The sequence below is a fragment of the Globicephala melas genome, chromosome 16 (genome assembly GCF_963455315.2).
Source record: "Globicephala melas chromosome 16, mGloMel1.2, whole genome shotgun sequence".
In the NCBI taxonomy this organism is placed as follows: domain Eukaryota; kingdom Metazoa; phylum Chordata; class Mammalia; order Artiodactyla; family Delphinidae; genus Globicephala; species Globicephala melas.
Window position 1 is genome coordinate 8,197,538 of NC_083329.1, and position 17,346 is coordinate 8,214,883.

The 17,346-nt window shown below is 55.8% G+C and overlaps 1 protein-coding gene across 8 annotated transcripts in view; it reads right to left on the minus strand.

Moving 5' to 3' along the window:
- Window positions 1-16,986, minus strand: part of GPR26 (G protein-coupled receptor 26) — a 65,530-nt gene extending 48,544 nt beyond the window's left edge. For 6 of the 8 annotated variants that reach the window (XM_060286067.1, XM_060286062.1, XM_060286061.1 and 3 more), the window contains exons 1-2: window positions 15,650-16,386; window positions 6,265-6,378 (exon numbers count right to left, since the gene is read on the minus strand). In XM_060286067.1, coding sequence (XP_060142050.1) covers window positions 6,265-6,378; window positions 15,650-16,317 — 782 coding nt within the window. In that variant the 5' untranslated portion in view covers window positions 16,318-16,386. Of the gene's footprint in view, window positions 1-1,704; window positions 2,364-6,264; window positions 6,379-15,649; window positions 16,387-16,487 lie in introns of those variants that run through there. The other 2 variants (XM_060286068.1, XM_030831985.2) reach the window with 2 other exon arrangements.
- Between the last annotated feature and the right edge of the window lie 360 nt (window positions 16,987-17,346).

The following is a 17,346-nucleotide window of genomic DNA, read 5'->3' on the forward strand; positions in this document are numbered from 1 at the left end:
GCAGTGCTGGGAAACAGATTCACAGCCGCTAAGGAACCCCGTGGGGATGCAGGGGGTTGTTAGGCAGGATCCGGTTGTTTGTGGGTCCCTGGTCATAACACCAGCATGGCACCAAGCCCCATGGGGTTCCTGGAGCCCGTGAGCACTAAGGGTAGTCCCTGGGGTCTGCAGAGGTAGCAGCCCCCGGAGCAGGGCACTGCCCCCTCCCTGCCCTCCGGGAAGCAGAGTTTTTCCCACAACCAGCACTCCCTGCCCCCTGCCCCCACCTTCCATTAAGCACCAAGGTGACTTTGCATGCACCGCCTGAGGTATGTGCTGGAGAAACCTCAGGCATCAGGCTCCGTTCAGGGGGAAACGTTTATGCTTCCACGCTCACAGTGCACACATGCCTGCCCCAGACAGCCTGACACAGCTCCCGCGAGGATCCCCTGGGCTGAGAGGTCAGGCGGAGGGTTGATGGGGGGAGGACAAGGGCAGGGGAAGCCAGGGCAGGAGTCTGCTTTCTCAAGCATCTCAGGTGACTCTGACGCAGGTGGTTCAGAGACGCGCTGTGAGCACCTGGGGACGTCTGGTCAGAGCCTGGCTGGGGTGGGAGGTGTGAAATGCTGCGGGGTGTGGCCTGGGACCACATCGGAAGCAGAGCACAGAGATGGGTATTTTTCTGACTCAGGATGACACAGAACAGATACCCATCCTTTCCCGCCACCCCAAGTCCTATGTGTCTGCCCCACCTCTGCACCCCGTAGCTCTGTATTTGTTCGGGGGGGACTCCTCCAAGGAGCCATGTCCTTTCTCTTAGCACAGGGCCCTCTGATCTGGGTCACGGGAAGTCTCTGTGCTGGCTGTCACAGCAGAGGGCTGACAGGCCAGGAAGCCGGCCCCCTGGCCCTTCACCCACAGTGACCTCTCACCCGCCCCTGCCGGCCTGACCCTCCTGGTCCCGGGAGGAAGATGGGGTACTCTTGCCAGAACTCTCAGGCATTCTCGGACCCCCCAGAGAAACCAAGGTCTCAATTCTGCTCGACAATGGACTCTCCAAAGAAACTAAATTCTGGGGATGAGAACAAGACCCGTAATACCAGTAGCCCCAGACCCAGCTCCTCCTCTGTGTCCCCAGAGGCTCAGGGCTTTGGCAGCCGCTTGACAAACATTGTCTCAAGCACCTCCCACCCGCCCCCTTCGACGGTGTTGCTTGTGCTTCACACTACAGAGGAGGAACCCAGGCAAAGTGACGGGCCAAGGCCACATGGCCTGGACATAGAAGAGCCAGGATTTGAACCCTGGACTGTAGGCACCAGAGACCACAGGCCCTCCTGGTGCCAGGCTGCCCCTCCCAGCTCCTTGACTCGGTTCCAGGGGGCAGTCAAGGCCTTTACTGTCAACCCTTGAATTTAAAGAGGTAAATCCACAGCCCCTCTTTACACCTCCTGTGCGTCCATCATCTCTCCCCGCTGCCACACACACACGCACACACACGCACACGCGCGCACACACACACACACACAGATGCTGTGCACCAAATGCAACGTGGGCCACAGAATAGCTTTTGGGAAGCAAGCCCAATGTCTTCCCAAGAAGACTTCTGGAGAATCCGGTCTGCATATTTGAAGAGCTATAAGTAACAAGCTGGAGTTTTAAATGTTCATGAGACATTAGCAGGGAAAAGGCATTTTATTAATAGAATATTAACACCAGACAGCCACCTGCATATTAAACCTCGCTGACAAAATTCTGTGACTCGGAAAAGCCACAATAATGGTGCTGTCTGATCCACAAATGCCTCAAAGCCCCACTCCGATGATCTGGGACAACCGTAATTATTTGTAAGCCTGAACCGCTGCAGAGATAATAGCCTCACACATGCTTCTAGACGTGTACGTTTTAATTCAGAAAAACGTAATTAGAGCTTTTGGAGGCGAATGTCTTGCAAATCCTCAGACCATGCTCAGACACTCTGGAAAGAGCCCGATGTGACCCGCTAGGGCTTTGAGGACCTGGGAACCGGTGTGAGTGTGTGAACAGAAGGTAGTGACTCCGATTAAGAGCGAGGGTGGAGGTTGCCAAAGTGTCCCTCTGTCATCTGACGGGCCACAAAGTGCAGGTGCAAGGGGCTCTCCGGCTGGTTGGTGCAGTTGGGGGACTGTCTTTCTGGGAGGTGTTGGCTTCACAGTCAGCGTTAGTCCACCGAGTCTGACGATGGCTCTGAGCCCCACTCCAGGTCCACACAAGTTGCTGTCAGCCAGGTGGGAGGTCAGAGGTGACTCCACGCGAACCCACCGCTGCTTCTGGTGAAACAACTCACTCACCTACCTGCCTTTACCCCCAGGAGGCTGGATACTATGTCTGGGTTCCTGCCAAGATGCCTGGGAATAGGAAGTTGGATCAAAAGCCTGCAGATAAGCATTTCTACATTTTCAGTGCCGGGTCCCCAGGCTTCGGAGATGTAACATGCCCACAGGGCTAAATTATTGCCAACAGACCTGGCACTGACCTTTAACCCTTGGTTCTGCCAGTTACTACTCCTGTGGCCTTGGGCCACTCATCTCACCTCGCTGACCCTCAGTAAGATGAGGACTCTAGCACTCACCTTGCAGGACAGCTGTACTAGGCACAATCAGGTGTGTACTGGTACCTCCTGGGTACATTACAAGTGTCGAATGAGTGATAGGTATGGTTATAAAGACTCCACGTTCTCCAGTAAGGGAAGCCTGAGAATCTACTGGAAGACTTGAATGGTTCTTGACCCAAGAATGCTGCTTCCCAGTCTGAGAAAGTTATCAGGCAGATGTGAATAGACTGGGAATAAAGAGAAGGGCCCTCCTCCCTGCCAGCCAGACCTTCCTGATCAACTTAGAGGGACGGCAGGTGTCGCAGCACAAGCCCCTTCTCTCTCTCGACGTTCTGATTCTGCCAGCTCCCAGCATTCCCCACGGTTGGCCTGAGGTGAGCCCACATGCTTGTGCACGTCTCCACCTATAAGGCTCCAATGGGGGGAGTAGCAAGGCGGGCTGCTTGGATAAAGGTTGTCCCTGGGGAGCCTCGGGAAATAGCGGTTTCTGCACTGACAGCTCAGTGAGGGGTTTAAGTGACGCATGAACACCTTGACCTTATCATCTCAGAAGCTGCAGCTTCCTGGTTCTGAGGGGGTCATGGCACAAAGTGCCCTCCTATATCCTCTGGGAGGGAACCCCCATGCCCTCAGAGAAGCAGAACAGTGCAGGGCAAGGGGCCCCACACGTGGGCTTTGCCCCAGGCAGTGGATCCCAGGTGGCCTGCAATCAGCTCGCCCTCCCGGGATGAGACACTGCTAAGGAAACTTCCACTTCCATAACCCACAGCTCTAGGTTTTCCATAAGGAATCAATTCCTCCAAGACGTTAAATTCTCAACTACATTTCCAGAGCAGAGTCTGATTTCAGCTTCTTCTGAGACTGGGGTGATTTTGTCTGCACTCGGAAACCAGCTTGAGAACAGCAGGAGAATCAGCTGCTGCCCAGAGTGTGCACGGTCCCGACTCCAGTGCTGGCGACAGTAGGATATACCAGGGTGAATGCCTTGCGTGGGTTGTTTTATGGGTTCCTTACTAGATGCTGATTTCCCCCCACAATCACTGTGTGCTTCTCAGCACGGACTCAGCGTAAGATGGGCGAGTTTGGGTCAGGCTCCTTGGAGGTGGGTGTCAGAGCAAATCCTGCCTCACCCCCATCCAAGCCCACCCCGTTTGGCAGTTTTTCTGCCCTGGTGGTGGAAGTATAGCTCTGGTGTGATCCTGGCCGTGCCCAGCACACACCTGGAGCCCAGGGGGCTCCCCTGCATGCAAAGAGCAAGTTCACAGGTGTCCATCTCCCTGGGGTGTGCCTGGGGGCCCAGCTGCCACAGAGACTAGGCACCTCATCAGAATCTCTTCTCCCCGCGGTCACGGCAGGGGGGGTATGGGGGTGTGGACAGAGGGAGGTGGTCCCAGAGGGGCGTGATTTCAAGAGGATTAAGCACAAGGACCTTCTGCCGCAACACTGTCACCCAGCGTTGGGACCTGATGTCCCCTCATTCAGACCCTCCGAGGACTCCTGCCTCAATGCACCTGACCCCACAGAGGAAGACACTGATTTGGCCACTGCTTAGAAACTCCAACATCGAGCAGGGCGCTGGACAGGGGAGGGAGGGAGGGACTTCTGAGCACTCTTGCAGCGCGGCCGGAAGGGCGATCCTGGGAACCAATGGGTTCCTGGTCAGAAAAGGATGATACGGGCAGCTAGAGGTCAAGGGAAAAAAAGGAGCTGGGAGCAAGGGCTTCGGCACACCTAGACCCCAGATTCCCTGACTACAGGCCAGCCCTGCCCAACAGAAAGAGAAGGTGAGCCGCAGGTGGGAAAAGAAACCGTGAAATTAATTTTAATTACAAATCTTATTTAACCCAATATATCCAAGATTTCACCATTTCACTATGGAATCAATATAGAAAGTTTTAATTATATATATATATATACAGTCTTGCTAAGCCTTGGAGACCCAGTGTGCATGTTACACCTACAGCACATCTCAGGTTGGACAAGCCACGTTCAAGTGCTTCAAAGGGACCTGTGGCTGGTGGCTCCCGTGCAGGGCTCTAGACCTGGCTCATGCTGTCCCTTCTGCTGGGATTGTCCCCCTGCAGAGCCAAGCCCACTTCACTCACTCCTGCCTCAGAAGCCTGGGACGCTTCCCTATCAGATGCTATGACATGGTATTTGGCGTCCTGGCTGGACGTGGCAGGCCTAGACCAGGGGCTCTCACCCGGGGGTGATTCTGGTCCCCAGGTTGACTAGATTTTCTAGTTGTCAAAACTGGGGAGCAGGAGGGAAGAGGTGCTACTGGCGGGTAGTGGGTAGACGACAGAGATGCTGCTAACATCCTACGACGCACAGGACGGTCTCCCATGGAGAAATGTCAGGAGCGCTGAGGTCTAGCGGGCAGTTCTAGAAGGAAGAATTGATGGCTCTGCTCTGCCTGGGGCAGACCCATGAAGAGACCTGTAGACAGTCCTATGTCCTATGTTTAAAGTGAAATGCAGGCCCCCTGGCTTTCCCCCAGAGAGAGTGGCATGCACAGAAAAGACAGTGACAGACACTCTGGGGTTGTGGTGTCTGGGGAATGGGGGCTGCTCTGGGGAACCCCAGCTCACTGTCTGCAAATTGGGAGGGCCTCTGTTAGTAGAGGACATTCTCCTGGGCTGCAGAAAGCAGGATGGGGGGCCAGGCTTCACCTCAGTATGAGTAGGGACAGGGAAAGACAGGGGGACCTGGGCACATTGAGCCCCTCCTCTCCAGAGCGCGACTCTGGGGGACGCTGAGGCAGGGCGTCCCTTCCATGTCCCTGCCAACTGAGGATGCCGGGGGATGCAAGGGGATGGGCCGTGCGCTCTCTCTTCCATACAGAGGCACGTGCGTGCACACAAAACCCTGCACAGATCCTACTTCCCAGGCTCCACGTCCACCTCCTAATAGAACATCAAAGTCCTTTTTATTGTCACCTTCCCAAACAGCTAAGCCATTCTGGATACTAATTTGTGTGGGTATTTTCCCCTCCAGTGAGCAAAACTGAGTGGGTGATACTTTTTTTTTTTTTTTTTTTTTTTTGCTGGCTTCAACGTGTGAGGAAAATTCTGTAGCTGGAGCAGGTTGGCTTCTGGAACGTACAGCCCTGAGGCCAGCGCACTGCAACCTTGGCCGGCATGGGGGGTTGGGATTGGGAGAGAACGTGACAAGCTCACACTGCCTGAACTAACAGGGGCAGATCCCTGGAGCCGTGGGACAGGTGGGCCCATGCAGCATGCTCCCTGGTCCCTATGCAGGTGGCACGTGGCACTGGCTCTGCAGGGTGTCCGGGCTGAGGATGCCGAGTTGGGCTTTCCTGCACTCAGTGGGCAGTAAGAACCCAGTCCCTGCAGGGTGCTATCCCCTCTCTTTCCTCTCCTGTCGTCTCCTTTCGGGTCTCCTGCGGTTGGGGACTGAGGGTTAGAATGATGTGATTTGGAGATCAAGTGGGAGAGAGTCTCACTGCCTTTCGGTCCGGAGTCTAATCCAAAAGAATCTGAGGCTGAAGAGAAAAAGTGTGTGCCCTTCTCGCTAAACCTGTCAAGTTCACTCTCATCCCCTGATCCAGCCTCTGGAAGACGTGGCCAAGCAAGGCTGGCCACGGCGAAAGGCCACGCAGGCCCTGCTTCGCTCTCCAGAGCCCCGTGCACGCCCCACTTGCCCCAAGCCCGTGTCCCGCTCACCAAGCTCACCTGGTGATCACGTAGGGTGCGAAGCACACGAGGAAGGTGCCTATGAAGGTGCTGATTTTCTTGGTGGCGCGTTGCCGCCGCCTCCTCTGCTCCTCTAGACAGCGTTCCCGCACACTGCGTGTGAGAGAGGAAAAAGTGGAGTCATGGTCAGGTGAGTCATGGGGGGGGCCTGCCAGGTCACAGCGAGTTACTATTTGTACACGCAGGCAGTGGCCGCGAGTGTAGGAACTTGACTATGGAGCCAGAAAGACCTGAGCTCAAGTCTGAGCTGTAGGCACGTGACCTTGGGCACCTTGTGTGACATCACTAAGCCTCAGGGTCATCGTCTGCAAAATGTGGATACTAATATAACAAGACGCCGCGAAGGGCTGCTTTGAGAATTAAATGCGTGAAGCAGCTGAAGCGATTAGCACAGCACCCGAGCAAGTGCAAATATAAACTCATTATTAGTACTCATATCCTTCACTTATCACGTGCTATGGGCCAGCCCGAGTCCACACTCCCTAAGTAATATCTAATTCTTATCTCACCACAGTTGAACCTGCCAGGTGGATTTTACCTGCCCTGTTTTACAATGAAGACCATGAGTACAGTGAGGCCAAATGATTTGCTCAGCTGGTAAGTGGAGGCGGGACTTGAACCCGTGTCCATGTGACTGAAAGCTGGTCCTCTCCAGCTGGGATGGCCTGGACTCTGTGTGCAGTGTGGCCCAGGGCTTCCTTTCCTCCACACCTTCAGCCCTGTTTCTTCCATCCCAAAGCCTCAGCCCTGCCCGGAGCTACAGGTAACGCATTATGAGGTGACTGAAGGAGAAGTCACTTGATTTGTCCAGAGACGAGGCTCGGTGAAGCCACGGGACGGCCAGGTCCCTGGAGAATCGGGGCCACAGCTCCGCGGATGGCCACCTACGCCTCTAACCACACCCTGCTCCTGACTCCACTCTGCTCCGGCCTTTCGAGAACTGACATCTCACGCCACCTGGGAGCAGTGGTTCTTGCAACCGTTTTCCTGCAGCCATGGGGAAATGCACAAGCAACAGCCGGTCTGTCCATTTCCACGGCCAAGGCGCACGCACGTAAAGACGAGCCGGGCCGTAAGGATTCACATGCGCCAGACCATGGGGCCCAACGTGGGCATGTGTTTCTACTGTTTACTTTTCAAATAAATCACATGATTCCAAAACTGGACGGGGAGGAGGACTGTGGACAGAGTTGCCCAGGAGTGACGATAACTTGGCAGAGACAGGCTTGGGCTGCAGTGACCTGGCACCTCAATTAGGTCAGTCTGTTCAACAGAAGCCAGGTCCGTGAGCAGCACGAACGCCAGGGCAGCCTCTCCTTCCTTCCACAAGAACCGTCGTTTTCATACTTAATCGAGACTCTTCTTTATCCGATTCCTGATCACAGAGGGACAATGCTATGTGAGTTTGGACTGAAGCCCCCTGAAATTCTTGCAGGAAGTTTTCTTCCCTTGACTTGTGTCTTTTCAGGAACTTAGACAGTTGGGAACTGGAGTCTGGCCCAGTAAAGACAGATTTCATACTGGCTGAAATGGTCTTACTCATGACTAACATTAAGAATTAATTTCTAATAGCTAATATTAATAACTCACATTTCTTGAGTCTTTAATATGTGTCATCTTAGATACTGTGATGGGGGTTCATATGCATTTGTTGCTTGATACTCACATCTCTATAAGCAAAGGACTGATACAATTGTAATCTTCATGTTTTCAGATAAGGAGGGAGATTGAGGCACAGAGGGGTTAAGCAACTGGCTCAGGATCACACAGTGATCTGGTGAGGGGTGGCAGTAGGGTGACCAACTTGTCCCGGATAACCAGCACTGTCCCAGTTTTAGCACTAAAGGTCCCGCATCCTGGATGGTTTACACAGGACCGTCCTGGTTTTAGAAACAGAAGGGCCTGCGTCTGAGGATCCCCCCTCCATCTTGGGCAACCCAGGATGGCTGGTCTCCCTAAGTGATGGCAGTAGCTGAACCCAGGCCATCTGACTCTGGAGCCTTGAGTGTCATCTGTCAATTCACTGGGGTCATCACACATCCCTGGGGAGGCCCTGGGGCATCACCTCATTCAGAAAATCTGAAAAATACAAGTCGAGGGGCGGGGACAGAGGGGCGACTTTGCCTGAAGCCACACAGCGAGACTCAGTCTGAAGTCTCCTCCCTTTCCATTTGCATCGGGTGTCTGCAGTGTCCTCTCCCAAAGTCCTGTGGCTCTCGTGACATACGCACAATACAGGTGGCGTGGAGAGAAGGCTTAGGTCCCCACCCTGGAGGTCTGTGTTCAGGGAGGTGCCCAACTCATCTTGGTTTGCCTGAGACGGTTTTGGTTTTCAAACTCAAAGTCCCACATCCTGGGAGCCCTTGCAGTCCCAGGCAAATCGGGACACTGGTCAACCTAGCAGTGTGTCTGGCACATTCTCCATGACACAGGACTGCTTGTTTAATATGAAAATACTTCCCCCCAAACTCTCAGTAATCGATGTAGGAGTTGCTGGAGATTTGGGGCGTGAGCTGGGTGTCCTGGGGCATCACAGTACACTCACCCCACGAGAGGAGTACAGCATTCTGGGCATCTCCTCGAAAATGAGCACCAAAGTCATCATAAATGAATCAAGGGGACACGAGAGAAACCGGTGGTGCTCTGGGGCCGGGCCCTCCTCCAGTCTGTGGCCCTGACCATGTTATCCATTTCCCAGACATTTAGAATAACCCTGAGGACTGAACAAGTGCTGGCTATGTGTCCTAGTCCCAGCTGTGCCCTCATAGCTATGTGGCCTCAAGAAAGTCACTCAACCTCTCTGAATTTGGTTCCTCACTTATCTGTGGAAGATTTCATAGTGATGACTTATAACTAGAGCTACCATTTAGCAGGGACTGAAGTGACTCACCAGCTACCAAGCTCTTAAGGAGTGAGGAGCTTCCTCTGCCCTCCCCGGCCCCTGCCCTTAAGGAGGGACTTGGGTTCCTGCTGAGGGTCTGAGGACTCAGCCGTCTCCCCAGGAGAAGCAGCCCTCCACCTGCCACACCAGACAATCCTGCCCCAAAGCCCTGAGGAATATTTAAAGACAGATGTTGGTTAAAGCTTTGAAGGTCTTCAGAAGGATACACAGAAACATTTCAGTGACTCTACAGGAATAAAACGGCCACTTTAGAGGCTAGAATAACCAATGTCACTCTTCTACGCTGTAAAATCCTATAGGAAATTAATTTTATCTGTTCCTGCAAAGCTTTGTACAGGAGAGAAGGATAAAATAGCAAGCACTCTGCACACACATTCCTTCCTTGGGTCCCCACAGTACAAAGCTCAACACCTTACACGCAGAAAACACCTAATGAGTGTATGTCTTTGAATTACTGAACAACCCTTAAAAGCATCTTAGGAAAATTAAGACTCAATCATTTTTAAGTGACCTTCTCAAAAGAGATGATAGTAGAAATCTGCTCTAGAATAGATTTTTTAAAGTGAGACTTTAAAAATCTTGAGCTTTTCAGACAAAGCAAGACTCGTCAGTGGCTGTCAGGCCATGCACACTTCCATGAACCCTGTCTGCTTGACAGGGAAGCGGTAAGCATGTGAGCAGTGCCAGAGCCAGACCTCTGGGTTCAAATCCAGGCCTCCCCACTTACTTGTCGTGTGGCCTTAGGCAAGTTACCCAGCCTCTCCGTGCGTCAGCTTCCCCACCTCTAAAATGAGGATCATACGGGTACCTATCTGGTAGGGTTCTGTTGAGATTAACTGAGTCAACACCCAGAAAGTACCTAGGACAGTGCTGACTCAGAGTAAGCACTTAAGTGCAGATGCTAATTATTATTCATTCAGCATATATTTATAAAACAACGACTATGTGCCAGCACTACCCTGAACCCCCAAACCACTGGGATCCCTCCCACGGCAAAAATTCTCTTGCTGCATTTACAAGGGTAGCTGGGAGGGAGAGAGAGAGAGAGAGAGAGAGAGAGAGAGAGAGGGAGAGAGAGGGAGGGAGAGAGAGAGAGAGGGAGGAAGAGAGAGGGAAGGAGAGAGAGAAAGAGGGAGGGAGAGGGAGAGAGAGGGAGGGAGAGAGGGAGGGAGGGAGGGAGGGAGAGAGAGGGAGGGAGAGAGAGAGGGAGAGAGAGGGAGGGAGAGAGAGAGAGAGCGCTGCGACCAGGAACTCTGCCAGACAGGTCTGAGCTTGCGTCTGGGCTCTCGTGCTGGTTCTGCGACCCTCTCTGGGTCTCCAGGGCGTGACGGATGCTATTCCGTAATTTCAGTGGCACCTGGCGTGCTGTGGGAGCACAGCGGGTGTGTGGGATGGGTGCTGCGCCCGGCTAACATCCACGCGGGCCTGGTCATGTGTCTGCTCTGGGGCGGGCTGGCTAGGTTCTACAGTCCTGTGTAGTATGAAAGATACTCTCACCCACCCAACCCAGCTCACAGATGGGGAAACTGAGGCTCAAAGAAGACAGGGACTTGCCCACCTGGAGAGTGGGCTGCAGGCAGGGCCAGCACCAGTTCCTGACACCCAGTCTGGAACCACGTGGCTGCATCCCTGAACTCCTGCAAAGGAAGAGAATGGACCCGACTTCTGTGCCCAGTGCCCCCCACCCCCGTGTCCAGGTGAGACCAGGGAGGCGGCAGCAAGAGGACAGCAGGGCAGCCCCCCAGGCTCCGAGGGGAGCAGCGCAGCTCTCTGGCTTATCGTTAGTATTGTTTAAGCCCAGTATGAGAGCAGCTCACCAGCTCCGAAAACAACAACATAATAAAATCACTTTGCACTTGCTGACATTTATTTCCCGCCGTAGTTTTGCAAAACTGAGCGCCTTGAACTCTCGCAGCCCTGTAAGCAGTCATTGTACGTACTTGCAGAAGAGGACACGGAGAGCCAGAAAGGTTTATGCCACGCCCAGGGTTGCAAAGTAAGTTCAAGACAGACCAGGACTCCTTCCAGGTCTCCTGACACCAAAATCTGGGGTGTCCCCCCATTGGGTCACTGAGCCATGGGCACGCTGTGTCTAGCTACGCTAACGCCCAGATATTCCCGGGCCTGATGGTGGCAGCTGGAGTCCTTGGACTCCCCAGCAGAATCTGCAGTGCAGAGGGTGAGAGGCCCAAAACTCTCCTGCCTGGGTTCGTTTGCTCAGAGTGCAAGCACTGTACCAGTGTGGGGCGACCCCAGGGCCGAGACGAGACACAGAGTTTCCTTGAGCCAAAAGGAGATGAGCCCTCCAGCACTGTGGCATGTAGGGTCAAAGACATGTTCCCCAGGAGGCTTCCGTAATAGAGCAGAGGGACGGATGATACTGGGAATATCTGAAAAGTCAGTAAATGAGGCGATTGTGGCTACAAGACTGATCTCCAGAGGACGGTAGCCAGTCGAGAGCCACGCTCTCGAGTTCGCAGGGAGACATCCAGATTTGCTTTCTGGCGTTTTGGAGAATGAAACAAAAGACAAAGGAACGAGCTGACCGATTGGTGGCAAAGAGCCTTGAGTTTGGGGTTAGGACTGATGTGAGCAGCCTTGCCCTCGACCTGGCCAGAGGGGCCCTGTCCTGGGCCCTGGTTACTGAGGGACCCACACCTTCCCACGAAACGAAGACTTCACAGGGCCAAGGGGATGTGCCACCCAGAACCCACATCCTCCATTCTAGACCAAGCTCTAGGTACGTGGGACACGGAATTCTTTGCCCAAATGCCCTGATCCTGCTTCCAGAAAGTGCACAGGCATCTTCCCTGGGCCCGTCCTCCTGAGGGAGGGCTGCGCCACCCGCGTGCTTGGCTTGAGGCCGGAGGGGAGACATCTGTGAGTGACGTGTGGAGGCATAGCCTGCAGTGTCCGCTTTGTGTGAGGAGGCCCCTTTCCACGCTGGGGTGTCGGGGCGGGGGGTGAGGTGGGCTGTGGCGTGGGGCCAGCTCAGCTCCCCTGCCATGTACAAGGCTGCACTCCAAGGAACCCGAGAACTCTAAATTTGAACCCAGCCGTGCCAAGTGTTATAAATGTATATTCTCAAAGTAGGAGGATAGAACATATTTCCTTTAACAGTTTGTAAGCTGAATTTGGAAATCCTAACTATTCCTGTGGATGGTTTGTGAAACTCCGTTGGCACTATCGCCCCCTCCGTAAGCCTTAGGAGCAGACCTAGGTGTGAGCCTTGGGTGAAGCCACAGTCCAGATCTATCAAATACGGCAAGTGTCCCCCTTCCTTGGGGCTCCCAACTTCCTCATCTGCAAAGTCAAGGGCGCAGTGAGAACCCCTCCATCTACTGTGGCACAATTCTGACCCCCTCCGGCTCGGCACTCAGCCAGCCCCCCGTAGCCCTTGATCACAAGAATGCTTCACCAACAGTCTAGTCTGAAGCCATTAACCTGTGCTGGTAAGTGGAGCCCTCAGCTGGACGGGGAGAGAAGGGCTGCAGCACCAATGTCCGGGCTCCCCTTCTATGTCTCTGGTGGCACCAGGGAGAGGATCTGGTTATAATTGGTCTGGAGTTGTGGTTTGGGAGAACTGAACCAAGCACACTGAGCGGTTGGAGACCAGGTGGGTTCCCAGTTCCTTTATGATTGTAGTAACTCGAGAAACCACCCCAGAAAGGCAGGGGTGGGCGACGTCTCTCAGGGTCCCTGATTTAATTTAGAGCAGAGGGTCCCTGACCTTTTGTGTGTGGGGGGTGTGTGTGTGTAAAGCAGAGGAGTCCAGCCTGTCGCTCACTGCATTTAACCCTCTGCAGGAGGAAGCTGGCATCACTAGGGAGCTTCTTGACAAATGCCAGCCTGGGCTTCAGGGAACTCAAAATTAAGTCCCAGGAGGCCATCAGTGTGGTGGCTGTTAAGTGAGTCTCCCAGTGAGCAAAGTCACCTCCACCTGCCACCCTGGCTGCCCGGATAAGGAAGCCTGGCTTCTGCTGATCTGGGACTGGACCCCCACCCCCCCGCCCCCCAGCTCCCAGCACCAACTGGCCAGGAAATTTCCTGAAGCCTTAGTGACTAAGGCTCGTGGGACCTAGGGGCAGCCCCCCCGAGTTAGCTCTGCAGTTTCTCATTTGTGGGAAGGAAGAGTTTGGAGACGCCAAGAAAGAAGTCTGTGAATCCACTGTCAGGGAGCTGGTGCCCTCCCGTGTGGCCCACCACCCAGGCTCTCACTCTGGGAACCGACCCCACAGAGAAAGGCAGGCTGTGGTCACTGATGGGGCAGTGCTGTCCCACCTGCCCACTATTGCATAACCTCAGGCCAGCCCTCAGCCAGCGGGGCCTGCCTGAACTGGCCGAGGGCAATCCTCCCACCGGAAGCCCTTCCTTTCCCCAGCGTAGGCCGGCATTGCTCCTTGGCCCTGCAGGGCCCTGTCTGTGGCTCTGGGAAGAGGGTCTCCTCAGAGCCTCCTGGGCTCAGAAGCAGTCAAATTTCCCCGGAGGGAAGTGGAGGAGAGAAGAGAGGACCGGAGGGCAGCCGAGCAACCGCCTCTTTTCCTGACACCCCCGGGAGCTCTCTCTGCAGTGTCTGGCCTGGAGTCCGTGAGAGACCGGCAGGATTGGAGCCGACCCTACATCCTAAATGGGCTGAAAAGGAGCCACCGCCCTCCTGTTCTGGAAGTTGGAGGGAGAGCGGGGACGGGGTTTATACTGGTCTAGATAAGAACTGATTCCTTTCCCATCTCATTCCCTCCTCCGCTGTTAGACTCATGGAAAGTGGGCTTACTGCAGAAATTGTCCAAGTTCCGAGAGTTCAACAACATTGCCTACAGCTTCTAGAGCAGTCCCCGTGCACGTCCTAGGGATGACGCACCTTCTAAAGTCAGGTCCTCCCACCCCAAGGTGCTAGGAAGGGGAATAGCTCTGTGATCCTTAAATGACATTGAACCATGCATGGCCACATGCAGTGAGTCCGTGCATGCCTTTGTGGCAGTGTGCAGGAGGGCCACACCTGTGACATGGAATGATGTGTTACCCATGCAGTTGATACATGAACACATAGGACTGTGTGTGTGAGGCTCACACAATTTCACACATGGTTCATATGCCCTGGTGTCATTTACATGTACATATTGTACATGGTTCTGGGAGGAAGGTTCTGTGACTAGAAGCTTTGGTCCAGCATGTAATCTGGAAGGGCCATCCCGAGGGGAACAATGGACACACGGGAACACACGGGAACACACACATGGGAACACATGGGAACATGTCCTGTGTTCAGACGCAGTGACGTCCAAGGTCTTCTCTTTGTATTGCTCGTGGGCAGAAAAACCCCAGAACTGAAGGAGCTCTTGGTCACACTGACCCTCTGGTCTGTCCCCCTCAGCCACAAGCTTCTCCCTGGCCGGGGAGGCATCCGCACGACAGGAGCCGAGCTCCCTCCCTGCCGCTGGCCTCCTCCACACTGATACATTCTGCCTGCCTCACTTTTCACGCCATCTTGACACCAAAACCCCCCTTCTAGCGTCTGGGGCACCAGGATATAAAACAGCAGAGTCTACTGCAGGGGCACCAGCGGCCATTCCCCTCTTCTCTGGGGGAAAGCCAAGGTGAGCTCAGGACACCTCAGCTAAGAGTGTCCCCCTTCTCTCCCCAGAGGCTCCGAAGGATGGCAGGACTTCCCAGGGGCAGGGGCAGGGGCAGGGGCAGGGGGGTACGTGAACCTGAACTGCCCGCCCCGAGCTGCCCTCCTGAGAAACAGAGGCCAGGTGAACGTGGAAGGTGGGCAGGTTTTGTCACCGGAGCCTCAGGATGACGGTCTCCCTCTGCAGGGGTTTCCAGGCTTCAAGTCCAGGAGACACGGGACAGTGCTGTCTGGGAAGGTAGGAAGAGCACCCCCGTCCCCTCAAAGCCCTTCAGATGCTCCTTTAAGGACCCACAGAGGAAGATGCAGCCCGAGGACTCACACACACAGGACGAGACAGAGGCAGCGCCAGACGCCAGAGAAAGGAAAGAGCCGCAGAGCAGCACGTTCCCGTGTGAAGAGCTCTTCAGGAGCGCCCTAAGCATCCGGGCCACGCTCTCAGGGCCTGACTAGAACCATTTAGAGCAGTGAGCAGAGATTGCTGCCTTTTCTATGCTACTTACAGTGAAAACTACAAGCATAAAATAAGTATAAAGTCCAGCAAAGTTCGGCTCCTCTGTGGTCTCTACCCTAATGCTTCAAAAATGTACCTATTTGTTTCACCCACGATTTTTGGTGGTCCTGCTTTGCTGATGCTCTAAGCACCTGCCTTGAGACAGGCAACGGTGGCCCTTCCCCCCGACCTCAGTTCTCCAAAAAGGAAATGGAGGCTCGGTGTTAAAGGGGCTTGCCCAAAGCCACACAGTAGAGCCTGGGGGAGACGAGGATCCCCTTCCTCCCACAAAGACACGCCTCCCCCACCGAGTCCGCGCAGCCCTTCCCAGAGCCCTCACCTGGGGTGGATGTCCACGAGCAGCACGAGCGTCTGCATGGTAATCACGTCGATGCGTCTGCAGTGGAAGCGGGCCACCTTGAGCACCTTGAAGTATGTGCAGCAGAGCACAACGAAGGAGAGCAGGAAGCTGAGCGCATGGAAGGCACCCGTGAAGACGGCGAAGCGCAACCGCTCGTCTGGCCTCCGGCTGCACAGCGTGCAGGACGCGTACAGCTGGTGGAAGCCCAGCCAGGACAGGACGACCGCGGCGGCGGGGAAGGCGAGCGCGTGCAGCCACGTGTAGGCCACCATGAGCGCGGCGTCGCGGAGGCGCATCTTGGCGCGGTAGCTCAGCGGGAAGACCACGGCCACCCAGCGGTCGATGCTGAGCGCGGCCATGCTGAGCATAGAGTTGGCAGCCAGGAAGGTGTCGAGGAAGGCGGCCAGGCGGCACAGGCGGTCACCGGCCGGCTGCCGCTGCGCCACGACGCCGGCCAGCGTGAGCGGCATGTTGACCACGGTGCACAGCAGGTTGCCGCACGTGAGGTTCAGGGTGAAGAGCGCCGGCGCCTGGCGGCGGATGTCGGCGCTGTGCAGGAGGCAGAGCAGTACCAGCGCGTTGGACAGCAGCGAGACGCCCATCGTACCCACCAGCAGACCCGCCAGGCCCGCGTCCCACGAGTTCATGGTGCGCGCCCGCCGCCGGCCCTCAGGGCCCGCACCCCGGCGCCGCCATGGCGCCGCCCGCTCAGCCCCTCGGCGCCGCCGCCGCCCCGCGCCCCCCAGTCCCCGCCGCCATGGCCCCCCGGGGGGCGCGCGGCCACCCCGGAGCCCCGCGCCACCTCCCGGGCCGGCACCTGCGCGCTCGGCTGAGCCCTGGCGCCCGCGCCACCTCCCGTGCAAGCGCCGGTGCGTCGCCGAACCGAGAGCTTAGAGCGCCCTGGGATCCCGGATTGCGGGCGGGCGCCTGCTGCCCGGCTCCGCCTCTGCTCCCCCTGCCCTCGCCCCTTCCCTCCGCGCTCCGGCTCCGCTCCGCGCCCTCTCCGACAGCCTTGCTTTCTCCTCCTCCCCTCTCTCTGCTCGCTCTCCCTTTCTGCTCTCCCCTACACTTTCCCTCTCCCCCTCTCCCTCCCTCCCTCTGTCTCCCCTCTGCGGCGCTTCTCTCTCTCCCACTGCTGTTCTATCCGTCTGTCTCTCCCACTCTCAATCTTCTCCTCTTCTCTCTCTCCCTCCAGAATCTGGCTGCTTCTATCACAGAATTCCCGCTGATGCGCGCGGGTGCGCGCACACACACTCGGAAAGAACCAGCCCTGAAGCCTCCGGTGCAGGGTGATTGGCTCTTTGTAGCTTCCTGTCCCCCACCCCCACCCCTGAATCCTTCCTTACGTGTGTCAAAGACGGGCTGAGTCAAGAAAGTCTGCCTGAGAAAAGGGAGGGATGTCTGGGCACCTTCATGCCTCAGGGCCACCCGTCCCAGCCCGAGCGCCAGCCTGGCCAGACCGTGGAGGTCCTACCCGACCTGTCCTCGCTGAGCCTCCCGGGGCTGATGCTTCTCCCTCTGTGGGCTGAGCTGGGGGCGCTCAGGTAAGCTGCATTTGCTGGGAGGGGAAGGAACGCACATCTCTCCAACCTCCATGATCAAGGCCCTGGCCCCAGCTATCTCCAAGGCCTCCCCCGCCTGTCCCCAGGGCAGCTGCTACACTCCTGGGGGCGCTT